Genomic DNA, 20,215 nt, shown 5'->3' with positions numbered 1-20,215 from the left:
ATCAAGGTGTGATCTATTAAAGTATGTGATCTTTGACATGTGTAGGTGTGGGAGGCAGCAGACGTGCTCATCAAGGCAGCAATACCCCTGACCACCAGTGACACCAAGACTGTGTCCGAGTGGACCAGACAGATGGCTACCCTGCCCCAGGCCTCCAACCTGGCAACACGCATCCTGCTGCTCACACTGCTCTTTGAGGTACACACACACACACACACACACACACACACACACACACACAGAAAAACCTCCTGCTCAAACTACTTTAGTGACAGACACATAGATGAACAGTAATTCCTTTCTCGCACACCCCCACTGGCCCTGAATGTTGATGCATTGCTGTCTTCTGTTACCCTGTAGGAGTTGAAGCTGTCGTGTGCCAGGGTGGTGGAGAACAGTGGGATCCTCAATGTGCTCATCAAGCTGCTAGAAGTAGTGCAGCCCTGTCTTCAGGCTGCCAAGGAGCAGAAGGACATCCAGACGCCCAAGTGAGTAGCAACCACCCCAGAGCTGTGTATTTAGAGAGTTGGGCCAACTTTTAAAATTGTGAATATTGTTCTAATTCAGTTACAAAGCATTATTTAAATATTTCCCATGTAATTATAATGGGAGCTAACATGGCTGCCATAAAATGTTGAAGTGTCATTCATGTCACTGCATCATAATGCAGAAACAATTGTCCAAGTCTCTAAATACATGGCTCTGCCATCCCCCAGGCTCTTTGACAGCAAACGGACTAAAGGGCCGTTATTGAGATTAGCTAGCTAGCACACGTGTGGGAATGAATACCTTTCAGAAATATACTGTCCAGCTACAAATGGCGGCATGAACGATCTTCATGTTTTCAACAAAGTCTTTTCTTATTAGAGCGATACTTATTTTTTGTACTTGGGTGAGGTAAATGTAGAAGCGTTGCATCTGTCAGACAAAAGGCAATGTACAACACGACTGAACGTTGTCTGTCCCACTGTGTACAGGTGGATCACTCCAGTGCTACTGATCATTGACTTCTATGAGAAAATGGCTGTTTCATCCAAACGCAGAGCGCAGATGAACAAGGTCAGAGGAATGTCCCCGTGCAACATAAAGATTAACCCACATTATAGGATATGCATGTGATTACCATTGTATTGCCATGTCTGGTCATTAGTCAACCTTCTCTCACTACAAAAAAAAAAAAATTCTCCTCATCTGTTCGTCCCCACATCCACTCCACTCTCTCCAGTACCTGCAGCCCAACGGTAATAACTGGCGTTGGTTTGACGACCGGTCGGGTCGCTGGTGCAGCTACTCTGCATCTAACAACGGCACTATAGACTCAGCCTGGAGGGCCGGGGAGAGCAGCGTCCGATTCACCGCGGGACGCAGGAGATATACCGTACAGTTCAACACCATGGTCCAGGTATAGAGAGAGGTGTATGTAGTGCCTTAGGAAAGTATTCAGACCTGTGGCTTTTTCCACGTTTTGTTAGGTTACAGCCTTATTTTTGTCCCTCATCAATCTGCACACAATACCCCATATTGACAAAGCATAAACAGGTTTTTAGACATGTTTGCTAATTTATTAAAGATTAAACAGATCACATTTACATAAGTATTCAGTCTCTTTACTCAGTACTTTGTTGAAGTGAATTTGGCAGCGATTACAGCCTCGAGTCTTCTTGGGTATGATGCTACAAGCTTGGCACACCTGTATTTGGGGAGTTTCGGGCTCTTGCTGGGCCACTCAAGGACATTCAGAGACTTGTCCCGAAGCCACTCCTGCGTTGTCTTGGCTGTGTGCTTAGGGTCTTTGTCCCGTTGGAAGGTGAACCCTCACCCCAGTCTGAGGTCCTGAGCGGTTCGAGCAGGTTTTCATCAAGGATCTCTTTGTGCTTTGCCCCGTTCATCTTTGCTTCGATCCTGACTAGTCTCCCAGTCCCTGCTGCTGAAAAACATCCCACAACATGATGCTGCCAACACCATGCTTCACTGTAGGGATGGTGCCAGGTTCCTTCCAGATGTGACGCTTGGCATTCAGGCTAAAGCATTCAATATTGGTTTCATCAGATCAGAGAATCCTGTTTCTCATGGTCTGAGAGTCTTTAGGTGCCTTTTGGCAAACTCCAAGCGGGCTGTCATGTTCCTTTTACTGAGTAGTGGCTTCCGTCTGGCCGCTCTACCATAACGGCCTGAGATTGTGCTGCCGAGATTGTTGTCTTTCTGGAAGGTTCTCCTATCTCATCATAGGAACTCTAGTTCTCTGTCAGTGACCATCGGGTTCTTGGTCACCTCCCTGTCCAAGGCCCTTATCACCCCCCTGCTCAGTTTGGCTGGGTGGCCCGCTCTAGGAAGAGTCTTGGTGGTTCCAAATTTCTTCCATTTAAGAATGATGGAGGGAACTGTGTTCTTGGGGACCTTCAATGCTGCAGATTTTTTTTGTACCCCTCCCTAGATCTGTGCCTCACCACAATCCTCTCTGAGCTTTACGTACAACTCCAACCTCATGGTTTTTGCTCTGACATGCATTGTCAACTGTTGGACCTGATATAGACAGGTGTGCTTTTTCAAATCAATTGAATTTACCACAGATGGACTCGAATCAAGTTGTGGAAACATCTCAAGGATGATCAATGGAAACGGGATGCACCTGAGCTCAATTTCGAGACTCATAGCGAAGGGTTTGAATATTTATGTAGGTTTTTCTTTACATTTTTTAATACATTTTGAAAAAATGTCAACTGGTTTTCGCTTTGTCATAATGGGGTATTGTGTGCAAATTGCTAAGGATTTATTTTGTATTTAATCAATTTTAGAATAAGGCTGTAACATAACAAAATACAATGACTCAATGGCCAGTTTATTAGGTACACCCATCTAGTACTGGGTCGGACCACCCTTTGCCTCCCAGAACAGCCTTACTTGTTCGGGGCATGGATTCTACAAGGATTCCACTGGGATATTGGTCCATGCTGACGCGATGGCATCATGCAGTTGCTGCAGATTGGACGGTGGTACATCACCTCCACCAGCCTGTACCGTTGACACCAGGCAGGATGGGTCCATGGACTCATGCTGCTTACACCAAATCCTGACTCAGCTATCAGCATGACTCAAAAGAAACCGGGGTTCGTCAGACCAGGCAATGTTTTTCTAGTCCTCAATTGTCCAGTGTTAGTGATCGTGTGCCCACTGGAGCTGCTTCTTAGCTGATCGGAATCGAACCCGTTGTGGTTGTCTGCACACCACCGTTGTACTGTGCCATTATTTGTCTGTTTGTGGCCCGCCTGTTAGCTTGCTCGATTCTTGCCATTCTCCTTCAACCTCTCATCAATAAGTTGTTTTTGTCCACAGGACTTCCTCTGACTGGATGTTTTTTGTTTGTGGCACCATTCTTGGGAAAATCCCACAGGGCTGTCGTTTCTGAGATACTGGATCCGGCGTGCCTGGCACCGATGATCATAGCACGCGCCAAGTCTTTTAGGTCACTAGTTTTGCCCGTTGTGATGTTCAATCGAACAGTGACTGAATGCCTCTGTCTGCCTGCTTTATATAGAAAGCCACGGCCACGTAGGAGCGATCCATTCTGGTGAAAGTAGTGGTGTACCTAATAAACTCGCCGGTGAGTGTGGGAGGGGAGCCTCTTCTATACAGAGACCACTCAAAGGCACAGAGTTGACAAACAGTGGATTTTTTTGGTTATTAGACTTAAGAATACTTTAATAAATCCTGGTGCTCAATAGAGAGTATTCATTGAAAGTGCTTATCAGTCCAGTTATGGACATAATTTGGGTCTGGGAAACCATTGACTTCTATATCTTTGTTCTATTCCAGGTGAATGAGGAGACTGGTAACCGTCGTCCGGTGATGCTGACGGTCCAGAGAGTGCCTCGCATTCCTAAACCTGCCAAAACTGGCAGCATGACGGACTCTGAGAAGGAGGAGGGGGACAGGGGCAAGGCAGAGGAGACACAGACAGACCCAGGTGATGACTTTATAGGAGATACTGTTCTAGTATAGCCTCGAACAGATACCTGAGAAGGAGGAGGGGGACAGGGACAAGGCAGAGGAGACACAGACAGACCCAGGTGATGACTTTATAGGAGCTACTGTTCTAGTATAGCCTCGAACAGATACCTGAGACTGATGAGGGGGACATGGGCAAGCCTTAGGACAGAGAGACCCAGATAATGTACCTACTGCCTTCAGTGACTTTTTCCACATTTTGTTACAGCCTGAATTTAAATTAAGATTGTGTCACTGGCCTACACACAATACCCCATAATATCAGTGGAATTATGTTTTTACAAGTTAATGAAAAGCTGAAGTGTCAGGGCACTAAGTATTCAATCCCTTAATGGCCTAAATAAGTTCAGGAGGGAAAATGTGCTTAAGTCACATGATGGGTTGCATGGACTCACTGTGAATATTTTTTACATTATTTTTGAATGATTACCTTCTCTGTACCCCACACACACAATAATCAGTGAGATCCTTCAGTCGAGCCATCAATTTCAAACACAGGTTCAACCACAAAGACCAGGGAGGTTTTCCAATGCCTCGCAAAGAAGGGAAACTATTGGTAGATGGGTATCAATAAAATAAATAAAAGCAAAATAAAATCAATAAAAGCAGACATTTAATATCCCTTTGAGCATGGTGAAGTTATTAATGACATTTTAGATGGTGTCAATACACCCAGTCACTATAAAGTTGCAGGTGTCCTTCCTAACTCCATTGCCGGAGAGGAAGGAAACTGCTCAGGGATTTCACCATGAGGCCAATGGTGATTTTAAAACCGTTACAGAGATAACTGAGGATGGATCAATAACATTGTTGTTACTCCACAATAACAACCTAAATTAGAGTGAAAAAGGAAACCTGTACAGAATAAAAAATATTGCAAAACATTTTTTAAATTTGTAATTAGGCACTAAACTGCCAAAAAAATGTGGCAAAGAAATGTATTTTATGTTTTGAATACAAATATATATGTTTGGGGCCAACAGATCACTGAGTACCACTTTTTAAAAAATATTTTCAAGCACGGTGGTAGCTGCATCATGGATGTGCTTTTCATCGGCAAGGACATGGGAGTTTTTTATATTGATGAAAATAAATGGAATAGTGCTGAGCACAGGCAAAATACAAATGTCTGCTTTCTAACAGACACTGGAAGACAAATGTACCAGTTCAGCAGGACAATAACCTTAAACACAAGGCCAAATATAACCTGGAGTTGCTTACTGAGACGACATTGAATGTTCCTGAGTGGCCTAGTTACAGTTTTGAGTTAAATCAGCTTGAAAATCTGTGGCAAGACTTGAAAATTGCTGTCTAGCAATGATCAACAACCAACTTGACAGAGCTTGAAGAGTTGAGAAAACGATTCAGCAAATATTGTACAATCCAGGTGTGCAAAGCTCTTAGACTTACCCAAAGAGACTCATAGCTGTAATTGCTGTCAAAGGTGATATATGTATTGACTCAAGGTGTTGAATACTTCATCTTACAAGAAATATTAGTTTTATTTATTTGTTATACTTTTCCTTTCTATTTGACAGAGTATTTTGTGTAGATCTAAAAAAATCTATTTTAATCCCAATTTGTAACATCAAAATGTAGAAAGGGTGTGAATACTTCCTGAAGGCACTGTAGATTTATAGCTTTGGAAGAAATATGCTCCATATAACTCGTGTTTTATAAGCAAAGTGTGAAGTGTTCACCTATTATTAGACATTGCTATTGTCACAAAGCACACTTTGTTTAGATGAAAAATGTATAAATGTATGTATACTGTTACTTTAGTTGAATACCATAGTCAAATCCTCCCCCCTCTCTTTCAGACTCTGCCCCAGTAGCTGTGGAGATGAGTGCTCCTAAAGATGACAACACTACCCCTCAACTAAAGGAGTCCTTCTCTGGTCCTTCTGCTCCTCCTGCCCCCCCTCCTGCAGCCCTCCTGGACCCCACGTCTGAACGCACCGGGGCAGGAGCAGCCATCGTGGTGCAGGGCCTGACAGAGGACATGACCACAGTGCTCATTAGAGCCTGTGTATCCATGATCAGTGTCCCCGTGGACCCAGACACCCTCCACGCCACACTAAGGTTCCTACTTTTATTTTGTTCTCTTTTAAGTCTTGAATCTTTTGTAAATGCAGTGTTTTCCACTAGTGTCGCCTAATCAACTTGTTAGACAAATTTTCAGCTGACTACTTTGTCCACTTCAAAATCATATTAACTAGGTTACTTTTCATTTAAGTTTCTGTCGAGCCCCCTCTCGCTGGAAGGAACGATATGCATCTTCTAGCGATCTATTGATAGGACAGGTGCTGACCTGTTACACCCTCGACAACCACTGTGATTATTATTATTATTATACCATATACAGGGGGATTTGGAAATTACCAAGGGATATTTTTTCAATACTGTCATTATTGTTTATACTTTGTTTGATCTATTTTTATACATTTTGATATTTGTAGCTACTTTTTATGTAAATACCTGCAGTCAACTCGTGCATTACGTTAGGAGATGAGGAATATCGAGTTAATTTCCATTTTTAATTACTAACCTTACTGGTAGTCCCCATTCACGTGGCCTTTACAAGGACAGAACCATGAGAGACCGGAGCCTTGTTGTGGAGTAGTACGGAATCCACAACTAAATGTTTGCCAGCTAGATATCTTATAACTTAACTGTCTAAAATGTGCTAAATGCTCTGCAGTTGTGCATTTGATTTGCTAATTTATTAGCTTGTTACACTCTTCCATAATCAAGTTTTGCATGGTAACAGCAGGGAATCCCCTCCTAGATCAACAGCCTTGCGGTCTAATATTTATTTTGTGCAGCAAACTGTGAGTAGCGTTTTTGAGCTACTTCTGTAACTTTGAGCTGGGATGTCAGTCCTGCAAATAATTTAGGTCAGAGACCGTATAACATGTTCGCAATGCGCTCTTTAGCATTTTTAGTTAGCATTCTCTATAGGATTTTACATATTTGTTAGCATTGCTAACCTACAGATCAGCTCAGTGGGGGTTGAAAATAGCAGTCTTTCTGTTCAGTGCCGGTATGACAGTATGGATACTTCTCAAGCCAACTTAGAGCATCCAATGGTGTGGGAATTCATTCCTTGCAGTAAAACTATAAATAAGACATCAATCTTGAAGATTAATTGTAAAAAATGAAACATTTTTTTAAATTAATGTAATTTTACTTGTTCTTACATTATCAGTGATTTAAATTCAATATAAAGTAATCTCTTTCTACATAATACCACAACTACATTTTCCAGGTATTCAATAATTTTTCTGTGTATTTCGGATGGAATCAAGGCATTAGAATGTGCTCGATGCCACACATGGAGCTCCTTAAACAAAATATTTTGAACCCAGAGGGGCCAGACCCACCCGGCCCAGGTCATGCTGGCTGTCTACTTTTTCTATTTTACTACTCTAAGTACTTGTTGCACACTGAGAATGGGTCATGAAAGTGCTGTACAAATCAATTGTAGTAGTTTTATTTTACTGATCCGTAATGGGATATTGGTTTGCGTCAGTCATAAAATGGGACCATTTGAATCACAACTGCAAAACATAACATAAAATACATCTATATATAAATTGCACCGGAAGAACTGGCATCAATTGGACTGTGTGTAATTTATAATGTTTCTTCAGGCTGTGCCTGCGCCTGACGAGAACCCACTACTACGCCATGATGTTTGCTGAGCTGAAGAGTACCAGGATGATCTTGGGGCTGACGCAGGGGTCAGGGTTCAACGGCTTCACGCCGCTCGTCACCCTGCTGTTCAGACACATCATCGAGGACCCTGCCACGCTACGACACACCATGGAGAAGGTACTGTAACACTTTCACCTATTTCAACTGTTTGGTATTATTTTCAGTTTTCTGATCAGTGCAGCCGAAGGCAAGGAGAAACTGAGAGGAACAAACTTTAGACTGTTGAGAAACCCCCAGTCAGTGTTAAAATGTAGTGCACTATAGCCGTTTGTATTTTGCACTTAGTGTCTGTCTGACCTCTAGGTGGTGCGGTCAGCAGTGACCAGTGGGGCGGGCAGCACCACGTCAGGTGTGGTATCAGGCTCTCTGGGCTCCAGAGAGATTAACTACATCCTGCGCGTTCTGGGCCCGGCCGCCTGCCGGAACCCAGACTGCTTCGCAGACACGGCCAACAGCTGCGTCCGCATCGCCCTACCGGCACCCCGCGGCGCTGGTACGGGTACGTTAAAACACTGATAGTTGAATGTCCACAGGTCTATCCGGTTCAAAGGACCATGCAAAACAGCGTGGTTTGGGGACCAAATCTTTATGAAACTACTTCTGAATACATCTTGGACATCTCAGACAGACCTGTGGCCAGTCAACTATCTGCTTGCACCTATAGCTCTCAGCTAGTGCCCCTATTTTATAGTGTGACTTAATGTGACAGTGTGTGTGTGGTTGCTGTAAGTGTTGACATCTTTTTCTCACTCTGCTCAGCGTCAGATGATGAGTTTGAGAACCTGCGTATCAAGGGGCCCAACGCGGTGCAGCTGGTGAAGACCACCCCCCTCAAGCTGTCTCCGCTGCCCCCCATCCCTGACACCATCAAAGAGGTCATCTATGACATGCTCAACGCCCTGGCCGCCTACCACGCACCTGAAGAGGGTAAGACCCTCACACAAGCACCCTATCCCAATTTGTGTTTCCTCGATACCTTGCGTCCTATGTCCTCGCCTCCTTCACTATATTGAACAAGGTCCCTCTCCTCGGTTCTTAATCTCCAATGCATTAGGAGAAGAGGAGAGAGGATGTGAGGAATGAAAAGACATCAATGAATTGAGACAGCAAGCCGTACACTGAGTGTGTAAAACATTAAGAGCACCTTCCCAATATTGAGTTGCACCCCCCCTTGCCCTCAGAAAAGCTTGTGTCAAGTTGACTTATTGTCCTTTGGTTGGTGGACCGTTCTTGATACACACGGGGAACTGTTGGGAGTGAAAAATACAGCAGCGTTGCAGTTCTTGACAGAAACTGGTGCTTCTGCCACCTACCTCCATACCCTGTTTAAATGCACTTAAAGCTTTTTTTCTTGCGCATTCACCCTCTGAATGACACAATTACACAATCCATGTCTCAATTGTCTCAAGGCTTAAAAATCCTTCTAGCCTGTCCTCCCCTTCATCTACACTGATTTGAAGTGGATTTAACAAGTGACACCAATAAGAGAGCTTTCACCTGGTCAGTCTATGATATCTCATGGAAGCAGCAGGTGTTCCTGCTACACGTGTGTAAAGTGAAAGGTTCTGTGGGCTAACTTCCTGTGTCTCTTGTGTAGCTGAGCGTCCAGAGGAGCCTGCTGTGGCGGTGCCTGGGGGGCAGGACCTGTGTCAGATACTCCAGGATGATGATGTCTACCAGCAGTACAGACTCACCAGACAGGGCAGTGACTTTGACTCACAGTCCGCTTTCCACATCAACGTAAGTGTCATGTCTGGCTGGCTGTTTGTGAGAGTCCTTCTGGCCATGGTCCTGTTTCAGTAGTGGATACACTAGCGAAACGTTTTGCAGCAGAAAGCAGAAGATGTGTTCTTATTGGAAGTTTAGGTTATACCTCTCCATTTCAAAATGTTTTCCCACTGACTGAACAGGGCCCAAGAGTGAGTATTATCAATGGGAACATATTACTATGTATGTTTTGAAAACTGCTGTATTAGTCTAGATATTGTAAGTAATATTTTCTCTATCTCGTTCACTCAGGCCCAGGTGTTTACTGCAGATGGTGCTGTGGCTGACTCTTCTCAGTCTGGCACGCCCCAGGGAGAAGGTGAGGCACTCCCTCCCTGCTCTTCACCTCCAGCCTCTACTGGTATTGACTACATTTACATCCTTACACTTCATGCTTTTGTTTGATTACATTTTAGGATGAAAATATACAATATAGTGTTTACACAATTAATGAAAAAAGATTTTGTCAAGACTGCGTCCTTAAAAATGTGTTCTAACAACCTCTCTGCCCCTACTTGATCCCAACTCCTCTTCTCTTTCCCCTCCTCTCTTTCAACTCCTCTCTTCTCTTTCCCCTCCCTGTCCCTCTCATCTCCTCTCCCCAGCCTCTACTCCAGAGGAAATGCGTGAGGAGAAGAAGGAGGTGGAGGGTGAGAACGGAGCCAGCTCAGAGGAGGGTAAGGGGGCCAAGGCTAAGGCCTCCAAGCCCCTGATGCCCACCTCCACCATCCTGCGTCTCCTGGCAGAGCTGGTCAGGTCCTATGTGGGCATCGCCACCCTCATAGCATCCTACTGCTACACGGCCGGACAGTCTGAGCTCATCAAGGAGGTGGGTTGGTTTGTCTGGACAAAACTTCAATTTTTCGTAGTCTATTTGTATTGAGATTTTTACTACTGTAATACATTTAGCATTAAGAACCCAAAGGGATCTAAGCTTGAAGTTTCCCTAACTCTGTCCTCAGGACCCCCAGAGGTGCACGTTTATTATTTTATTTTTTTACCTAACACTACACAGCTGATTCAAATGATGGGAGCTGGATTAGGTCATTATTTGAATCAGCTGTGTAGGTGCAAGGGCAACAACCAAAACGTGCACCCGGTGGGATCCTGAGGCTCGAGTTGGGGAAACCCTGCTTTCAGTACTTAAAAATGCGTTCGCCGACTCCTGTTCAACTCTTCTCATCCCTGTGTTGCCGCAGCCTTTACTTGACCACGAAACAGAATGCAAATTCACATGAGCACCACAATGCCTACTCCACCCATGCTCTACCAAGATTTTCCATCACACTTTGATCTTCTACAGTAGCGATGTTGGTCCATTGTACTTCAAACAACTTGTGTAGGCAGGTTGATTATGGATTCAAACCTTCTCAAATAGCCTAATTCAAACTCTTAGCGGAGGTGCTCCCACAATAATGTGAGTTTGTACTGCGTACAATGTAAAGTTTGGCTTTTTCACACACCAAAAGCTTTGCTTTTATACTTACAAGATTGAGTGAGCTGTTTTGTCTGTGATGTGGTGTCTGCCTGTATTTCCTTAAACCTTTATTTTGGCAGTACATGTCAATATTTCATAACATGTTTTTTTTTGGTCCATAGGTGTCCAACATAACAGCAGGTGGTGGTGTTGTACACAGTCACTCATAGATGTAGAAGTCTTTACAGCCTGTCTGCATTCCTGTTTTCTCTCCTCATTAGCTTACCTGTGTAATGCTGACATCAGCTCAGAACCACTTGTTTTATCGATTGCTGTGCTCTGTCAAATGTATATTTAGTCTAAAGTTTGTTTTTCTATTTGTAATAGATTGACACTAATTTTACACTAAGCCTGTATTTGAAAATACACACAGCCTAATGAGACGTGCATACATTAATTTGGAAAGTGTTCAGACCCCTACCCCCTTTCCACATTTTGTTATGTTACAGCTTTATTCTAACATTGATTAGGTAAACAAACAATTTAATCTCCACATAATACCCCATAATGACAAAGGAAAAACAGCTTTCTAGATTCTTTTTCAAATGTATTTTAAAAAAACGGATCACATTTACATAAATACACAGTACTCAGTACTTTGTTGACGCACCTTTGGCAGCGATTACAGCCTTGAGTCTTTTTGGGTAGCTTGGCACCTGTATTTGGGAAGTTTCTCCTATTATTTTCTGCAGATCCTCTCAAGGTCTGTCAGGTTGAATGGGGTGTGTCACTTCACAGTTATTTTCATGTCTCTCCAGAGATGTTAGATCGGGTTCAAGTCCGGCCTCTGGCTGGGCCACTCAAGGACATTCAGAGACTTGTCCCGAAGCTACTCCTACGTTGTCTTGACTGTGTGCTTAGGATTGTTGTCCTGTTGGAAGATGAACCGTCGCCCCAGTCTCAGTTCCTGAGGCTCCGTTCATCTTTCCCTCGGTCCTGACTTGTCTCCCAGTACCTGCTACTGAAAAACATCCCCACAGCATGATGCTGCCACCACCCTGCTTCACTTTAGGGATGGTGCCAGTTTTCCTCCAGACGTGACGTGATATTCAGGCTGAAGAGTTGTATCTTGGTTTCATCAGACCGGTGAATCTTGTTTCTCATAGCCAAAAAGGCACCTAAAGACTCTATCTGACCAAACAGGAGAGTGGTTGAGTGCTGCATCAGATCACCTGGCCTCCACAATCACCTGACCTAAACCCAATTTGAGATGGTTTGGGATGAGTTGGACTGCAGAGTGAAGGAAAAGCAGCCAATAAGTGCTCAGCATATGTGGGAACTCCTTCAAGACTGTTGGAATAGCATTCCAGGTGCAACTATTTGAGAGAATGCCAAGAGTGTAAAGATAAAGAAAAACCCTTGAATGAGTAGGTGTTCTAAAACTTTTGACTGCTACTGTATTTTTATTTATGTAGTAGCAGGACACTGAATTTCATTATTCCACTGAAGAGTATGAATAAATCTAATCAGTCACGTGCGCTGAATATAACCGGTGTAGACCTTACAGTGAAATGCTTACTTACGAGCCCCTAACCGACAGTGCAGTTTCAAAAAATACAGATAAGAATAAAAGTAATTAAAGAGCAGCAGTAAAAATATATATATATCACACACACATATACAGGGCGGGGGGTGCCAGTTAGTTGAGGTAGTATGTACATGTAGGTAGAGTTTAAGTGACTATACTATGCCTTGATGACAACAGAGCGTGGCAGTGTTGTGGGGAAGGGGCGCAATGTGAATAGTCTGGGTAGCCATTTGACTAGATGTTCAGGAGTCTAATGGCTTGGGGGTAGAAGCTGTTTTAGAAGCCTCTTGGACCTAGATTTGGCGCTCTGGTACTGCTTGCTGTGGTAGCGTGGAGAACAGTCAATGACTAGGGTGGCTGGAGTCTGACGATTTTTAGGGCCTTCCTGACCACTGCCTGGTATAGAGGTCCTGGATGGCGGGAAGCTTGGCCCCAGTGGAGTACTGGGCCATTCGCACTACCCTCAATAGTGCCTTGCTGTCGGGGGCCGAGCAGTTGCCATACCAGGCAACCACCCTGCAGGATGCTCTCGATGGTGCAGCTGTAGAACCTTTTGAGGATCTGAGGACCCATGCCAAATCTTTTCAGTCTTCTGAGGGGAATAGGTTTTGTGTCCTCTTCACGACTGTCTTGGTGTGCTTGGACTATGTTAGTTTGTTGGTGATGTAGATGCCAAGGAACTTGAAGCTCTCAACCTGCTCCACTCAACCCTGTCGATGAGAATGGGGGTGTGCTTGGTCCTCTTTTTCCTGTAGTACACTATCTCCTTTGTCTTGATCACGTTGAGGGAGAGGTTGTTGTCCTGGTATCACACGGCCAGGTCTCTGACCTCCTCCCTGTAAGGCTGTTTGAGAATGTTTGAATCCTAAGCAACCTGCCTACTAGTGCTGACTGATTAGTGCTCCTGTAGGTCGGTAAGATGTTAGCGTTGTCAGAAATGCTACAGAAGGTAGAACGTTGTTAGTTCTAAGTTTGTCTGATAAGTTCCTCAGTATTGTCCTGACTCTAGTCCTCTCATGGCCTTTGTGCCGGACCACCCAGGGGTCCAACTCAACTCTGTTGGGTATAATACTTGTCCTCCTGACTAGCTTTGTTTTCTCTCTCTCCCCCTGCAGGACTGTAGTGTCTTAGCCTTCGTGCTGGACCACCTGTTGCCCCACACCCAGAGCTCTGAGGATAAGGACACCCCTGCCCTGGCACGTCTGTTCCTGGCCAGCTTGGCAGCTGCCGGCACAGGCACCGACGCACAGGTGGCTCTGGTCAACGAGGTGAAGGCCGCACTCAGCCGGGCGCTGGCCATGGCAGAGGGCACGGAGAAACACGCCAGGTGTGTGTGAGAGAATTGGGTGTGTGTGTCAACCTTGCGGCGGTGCGTGCTATGCCACTGCTTATAACGATAATTTGGTTTGCTAACTTGCTATCTAAGTGGCTACAGCAGAGACAGTCAATCCCCTCCCGGATCAAGATCTCTGTTGCCTAAAATTGTTTTGTACATACATTTTTTTTTTATCGATATAGAAATAGTGCCTCTTGTGTACACTTCTGGTAAAACCGTATACCCGGGTATGGTACAAAAACGGTATGAACATCTGTATACAGCCCAACCCTAATAGATATCACTGTTGTGTACTGAGTAATATAGCCATCAGAGCCAGTTAATACTTCAACTTTATTATGCAGTTTCTAATAAACATTTACTGACCCAGGCTCCAGGCAGTGATGTGTATCATCAGCACCATCATGGAGTCGTGTCCATCCACCTCTAGCTTCTACAGCACGGCGGCAGCCAAGACGCAGCACAACGGCATGAACAACATCATACGTCTCTTCCTCAAGAAGGGACTGGTTAACGACCTGGCTAGAGTACCACACAGCCTCGACCTGTCCAGGTACACACACCTCTGATGCTCTCAAACGCCCTGCTCACCCTCTCTCGGAGGATTCACATTCACCCTCTCTCGGAGGATTCACATTCACCCTCTCTCGGAGGATTCACATTCACCCTCTCTCGGAGGATTCACATTCACCCTCTCTCGGAGGATTCACATTCACCCTCTCTCGGAGGATTCACATTCACCCTCTCTCGGAGGATTCACATTCACCCTCTCTCGGAGGATTCACATATAAGAAAAGGTTATTGTTCTCAAACAATTGCAGTGCGCACATGGAGCGGGCTATTCTGTGTTGCGGGTAAAAGTGATCATTTGAAATGAAGACTTTGGTAACTTTACTTGTGATAGGCCGACAAACCTTAATGTCTTTGAAATCAAAACATATAGGCTGCATGCGACTATATTAATTATTTGGAAAAAGTTACAAAAAAGGCATGTGTTCTGTTCCCTGCTCCTCCCACCGATAGAGAGAACATTGCATGGCAGCTTGTTTGGCAAGCACATAGGAGTTATCTAATCAATGGAAGATGGAATTAAAATGACAGTATTAAATGAGAAGATTACAACAATCAAAAGCCAACCGGTGGGCTGCTATTTATAACCGAACAAAGTTGTTGCTTTTAGCTGTAGGTTGGGTAGAAGTGCAGTTATGTTATGTAGGCTAGCCTCAATTAGCCTAGCTAGCTAGCTTGACTAGCTTCTCAAGGTTTGGTGCAGTCAAGAAGAGTACTATGTAACCGGATGGGATGATAAATAACTAGCAAAAAGTTAGTCTACTAATGTGACTTAACAGTGCTTGCTGTCTCTCTGTTTCTATTCCTGCTCCTGTGTCACTCGCAGTGGGGAGACACCCTGCACGGCCCCTCCCCTGATCACTAGCACCGTACAGGCGCTGTTGTTCACTCTCCCTTTCTCCGTTCTGGTTCATAAAGTACAAATGCAACCGGGTGTTGAAAACCTGAAAAGAAAACATTATTTGAGGAACAGGACCTGGAACAGAAGTGAATCTGTTCCGGAATAGAACTGTTACTTTAAAAGTATGGGAACCGGTACATTTAAAAAAAGTTCAGAGCATGTTCTTCAAGTCCCACACAAAAAAAGCACCTATGCAAAGCTCTGTCACTCAGTTATTCCAGTGTCTGCTTGCCACATGAGTCTTTGCCAGTGCGTGTAGGCTACCAGCCCCCCCTCCAGAGCATAGATTACAGAGCGTGACTCAGAAATGGATATACTTTTTCGATGCAAGTTAAGGATACTATAGTTATCACGTTTCCCATTGGATTTATTACCTATAAAAAGGTAAGACATGATTTTAATTATTGTGCTGTTCCGCACACGTGCTTGATAGCTCTGGTGCAACGTTAAGTCACCTCTGAAGTTCAAAGACATAAAACATTTTTATTTAATCAGGTAAGTCTATGCTTTTTTACAATGATGGCCTGGTGTCCGTTAGTGAGTTGGGTACTAGCAACTTGTCAGTGCCATTCATGTAGGCCTACAGAGTGCAGATTGGGAGGAGATTACCTTGACTCAATGGTCATGTGGAATTTTACTGTCAGTGTGGGGGTCACCACAACAGCCCTAATTACTACATTTATTGTAAGGCATCAGTGAAATCTCCCCCATGGGTGTTTCTTCCCAAAAAAGTTATAAAAAAAGCCTGTCTAGCCATAGCTGGCTTGTGAGAGCTTCTCCCCCCCATTGGTCATTGCAGTCCCAAATTTGCATAATTTGATCAACTTGTCGCCGATGATCAAATCGCTGAATGATTTCTGCATATTTTCTCATTGATTTCTTCTCTTATCTCAGTCCTAACATGGCCAACACGGTGAATGCAGCTCTGAAACCCCTGGAGACTCTGTCCCGTATCGTCAACCAGCCCAGCAGCCTGTTTGGAGGGAAGGGGGGATCCAGCAAGAACAAGGCTGAGCACGACACTGTGGGAGCCGCCAGGGACTCAAACAGCAACACACAAGGTACCACAGGTGATACGTCTGTCTGTCTCTGTCTGTCTAAACTCAAAAAAAAGTAATGTCCTTTTTTCAGGACCCTGTCTTTCAAAGATAATTCATAAAAATCCAAATAACTTCACAGACCTTCATTGTAAAGGATTTAAACACGGGTTCCCATGCTTGTTCAATGAACCATAAACAATTAATGAAAATGCACCTGTGGAACCCTCGTTAAGACACTAACAGCTTATAGACGGTAGGCAATTAAGGTCACAGTTATGAAAACTTAGGACACTAAAGAGGCCTTTCTACTGATTCTGAAAAACACCAAAAGAAAGATGGCCAGGGTCCCTGCTCATCTGTGTGAACATGCCTTGGGCATGCTGCAAGGAGGCATGAGGACTGCAGGTGTGGCCAGGGCAATAAATTGCAATGTCCTTACTGTGAGACTCCTAAGACAGCGCTACAGGGAGACAGGACGGACAGCTGATCATCCTTGCAGTTGCAGACCACGTGTAACAACACCTGCACAGGATTGGTACATCCGAACATCACACCTGCAGGACAGGTACAGGATGGCATCAACAACTGCCTGAGTTACACCAAGAATGCACAATCCCTTCATCAGTGCTCAGACTGTCCCGAAGGAATGAGTGTTACACCGAGGCCTGTACTCTGGAGCAGGACAATTTAGAGGTGGCTGGTCGTCATGGTCCTGGGCAGTGTGTCACCGCATCATCAAACTGAGCTTGTTGTCATTGCAGGCAATCGCAACGCTGTGCGATATAGGGAAGACATCCTCCTCCCTCATGTGGTACCCTTCCTGCAAGCTCATCCTGACATGACCCTCCAACATGACAATGCCACCAGCCATACTGCTTGTTCTGTGTGTAATTTCCTGCAAGACCGGAATGCCCATGACCAGCAAAGAGCCCGGATCTCAATCCCATTGAGCAAGTATGGGACCTTTTGGATCGGAGGGTGAGGGCTAGGGCCATTCCCCCCCCAGAAATGTCCGGAAACTTGCTGCCTTGGTGGAAGACTGAGGTAACATCTCACAGCAAGAACTGACAAATCTGGTGCAGTCCATGAGGAGGAGATGCACTGCAGTACTTAATGCAGCTGGTGGCAACACTAGATACTGACTGCTAATTTTGATTTTGACCCCCTTTTGTTCAGGGGCACATTATTCCATTTCTGTTAGTCACATGTCTGTGGAAATTGTTCAGTTCATGTCTGAATCTTGTGTAAATAATTTTATGAACATATGTTCAGTTTGCTGAAAATAAACGCCGTTGACAGTGAGGAAGTTTTTTTTTTTTGCGGAGTTTGTATTTTTAAGTGTGCCTTGAATTCTAATCAGACATTGTCAGCAGCAAAGCACCATCACACCAACTCCTCCATGCTTCACTCTGGGAACCACACATGCGGAGATCATCCGTTCACCTACTCTGCGTCTCACAAAGACACAGCAGTTGGAACCAAAAATCTCATTTGGATTCATCAGACCAAAGGACAGATTTCCACTGGTCTAATGTTCATTGCTCGTGTTTCTTGACCCAAGCAAGTCTTTTCTTGTTATTGGTGTCCTTTTAATAGTGGTTTCTTTGCAGCAATTCAACCATGAAGGGCTGATTCAGGCAGTCTTCTCTGAACAGTTGACGTGTCTGTTACTTGAACTCTGTGAAGCATTTATTTGGGCTGCAATTTTTGAGGCTGGTAACTCTAATGAACTTATCCTCTGCAGCAGAGGTAACTCTGGGTCTTACTTTCCTGTGGCGGTCCTCATGAGAACATGTTTCATCATTGCGCTTGATGGTTTTTGGGACTGCACTTGAAGGAACTTTCAAAGTTCTTGACATTTTCTGCATTGACTGACCATGTCTTAAAGTGATGATGGACTGTCATTTCTCTTTGCTTATTTCAGCTGTTCATGCCATAATATGGACTTAGCCCTATTTGGTAAAAAAACATCTTCTGTATACCACCCCTACCTTGTCACAACATAACTGATTGGCTCAAACGTATTAAGAAGGACAGAAATACAACAACAAAAATGTTTAACAAGACACACCTGTTAATTGAAATGCATTCCAGGTGACTACCTCATGAAGCTGGTTGAGAGAATGCCAAAGTGTGCAAAGCTGTCAAGGCAAAGGGTGGCTGCTTTTGAAGTATCTGAAATATAAAAGTTTTGATTTGTTTAACACTTTTTTGATTACTACGTGCTTCCATATGTATTATTTCAGAGTTTTGATGTCTAAACTATTATTCTACAATGTTGAAACTAGTAAAAAATAAAGAAAAACCCTTGAATGGTGTATCCATCTTCTGACCGGTACACACTCTACATGGTCAAAAGTATGTGGACAACCCTTCAAATTTGTGGATTTGGCCATATCAGCCAAAACTTGCTGACAGGTGTAGAAACTTGACCACACAGCCATGCAATCTCCATAGACAAACACTGGCAGTAGAATTGCCTTACTGAAGAGCTCAGTGACTTTCAACGTGGCACCGTCATAGGATGCCAACTTTCCAACAAGTCAGTTCGTCAAATTTCGGCCCTGCTAGAGCTGCCCAGGTCAACCGTTAGTGTTTTTATTGTGAAGTAGAAACATCTAGGAGCACCAACGGCTCAGCCTCAAAGTTGTCGGCCACACAAGCTCACATTTTATGTAGCACATAAAAATTATCCTCGGTTTCAACACTCACTACCGATTTCCAAACGGCTTCTTGAAGCAATGTCAGCACAATAACTGTTTGTCTGGAGCTTCATCAAATGGGTTTCCATGGCAAAACAGCCACACACAAGCTTAAGATCACCATGCGCAAAACCAAGCGTCGACTAGAGTGGTGTAAAGCTCGCCGTTGGACTCCGGAGCAGTGGAAATGCATTCTCTGAATCACACTTCACCATCTGGCAATCCGACGAACGAGTCTGGGTTTGGTGGATGCCAGAAACTCTACCTGCCCGAATGCGTAGTGCCAACTGTCAAGTTTGGTGGAGAAGGAATAATGGTCTGTGGCTGTTTTTCATGTTTCGGGCTAGGCCCCTTAGTTCCAGTGAAGGGAAATCTTAATGTTACAGCGAACATTGACATTCTAGACGATTCTGGGCTTCCAACTTTGTGGCAACAGTTTGGGGAAGGCCCTTTTTTCAGCATGACAATGCCCCCAGGCACAAAGTGAGGTCCGTACAGAAATGGTTTGGAAGAACTTGATTACCATGCACAGAGCCCTGACCTCAACCCCATCGAACATCTTTGGGATGAATTTGATCGGACTGCGAGTCAGGCCTAATCCCCCAACATCAGTATCCGACCTTAATAATGCTCTTGTGGCTGAATGGAAGCAAGTCCCCACAGCAATGTTCCAACATCTATTGGAAAGCTTTCCCAGAAGAGTTTAGGCTGTTATAACAGCAAAGTTGGGACCAACTCCATATTAATGCCCTTGATTTGGGAATGAGATGTTCAACAAGCAGGTGTCCACGTACTTATATATAATCACACACACACACACACATTTTTAAATACTTTAATTTGAATCCACCAAAAAAAAGGATCCAAACATTTCAAAGGTCCCTGTATTCATGGCACGCAAGGGTACAGAAAGCACCCCCTTCTCCCAAACAGCTAGGCTGCCCACGGCAGCTGAAACGGAGCAGTACCTAGCCAATTGCTTTGCCCTCGTTTTTGTCAGTCCCTCAATTTGTAGGCCACTCCCTGCAAGCCTGTGTACATGGCCGAGACTGCCAAATATCAGCACTACCAGCTGGCACCTCCACCCGAGGCTGTCCCAGCATGCCACGGGGTGCTGGTACTGAAGCGGCTTCTCAGCCAAGGCCTGTTCGATGTAGCCGTCCAATGAGCAC

General features: G+C 44.5%; 1 protein-coding gene across 1 annotated transcript in view; it reads left to right on the top strand.

Moving 5' to 3' along the window:
- The window catches only part of LOC112216367 (E3 ubiquitin-protein ligase HUWE1-like), an 82,282-nt gene that overhangs the window by 31,892 nt on the left and 30,175 nt on the right, over window positions 1-20,215 (top strand). Inside the window, exons 40-54 of the mRNA XM_042299938.1 lie at window positions 46-198; window positions 361-488; window positions 978-1,059; window positions 1,226-1,402; window positions 3,814-3,964; window positions 5,826-6,087; window positions 7,659-7,839; window positions 8,026-8,221; window positions 8,482-8,649; window positions 9,320-9,462; window positions 9,742-9,808; window positions 10,095-10,318; window positions 13,610-13,821; window positions 14,201-14,383; window positions 16,196-16,362. Of these exons, the coding sequence (XP_042155872.1) occupies window positions 46-198; window positions 361-488; window positions 978-1,059; window positions 1,226-1,402; window positions 3,814-3,964; window positions 5,826-6,087; window positions 7,659-7,839; window positions 8,026-8,221; window positions 8,482-8,649; window positions 9,320-9,462; window positions 9,742-9,808; window positions 10,095-10,318; window positions 13,610-13,821; window positions 14,201-14,383; window positions 16,196-16,362 (2,494 nt within the window). The remainder of the gene's footprint in view (window positions 1-45; window positions 199-360; window positions 489-977; window positions 1,060-1,225; window positions 1,403-3,813; window positions 3,965-5,825; window positions 6,088-7,658; window positions 7,840-8,025; window positions 8,222-8,481; window positions 8,650-9,319; window positions 9,463-9,741; window positions 9,809-10,094; window positions 10,319-13,609; window positions 13,822-14,200; window positions 14,384-16,195; window positions 16,363-20,215) is intronic.

Source organism: Oncorhynchus tshawytscha, linkage group LG16 (genome assembly GCF_018296145.1).
Source record: "Oncorhynchus tshawytscha isolate Ot180627B linkage group LG16, Otsh_v2.0, whole genome shotgun sequence".
Taxonomy (NCBI): Eukaryota; Metazoa; Chordata; class Actinopteri; order Salmoniformes; family Salmonidae; genus Oncorhynchus; species Oncorhynchus tshawytscha.
Note: the sequence above shows the minus strand (reverse complement) of the source record. Positions and strands in the feature narration are given on the sequence as shown.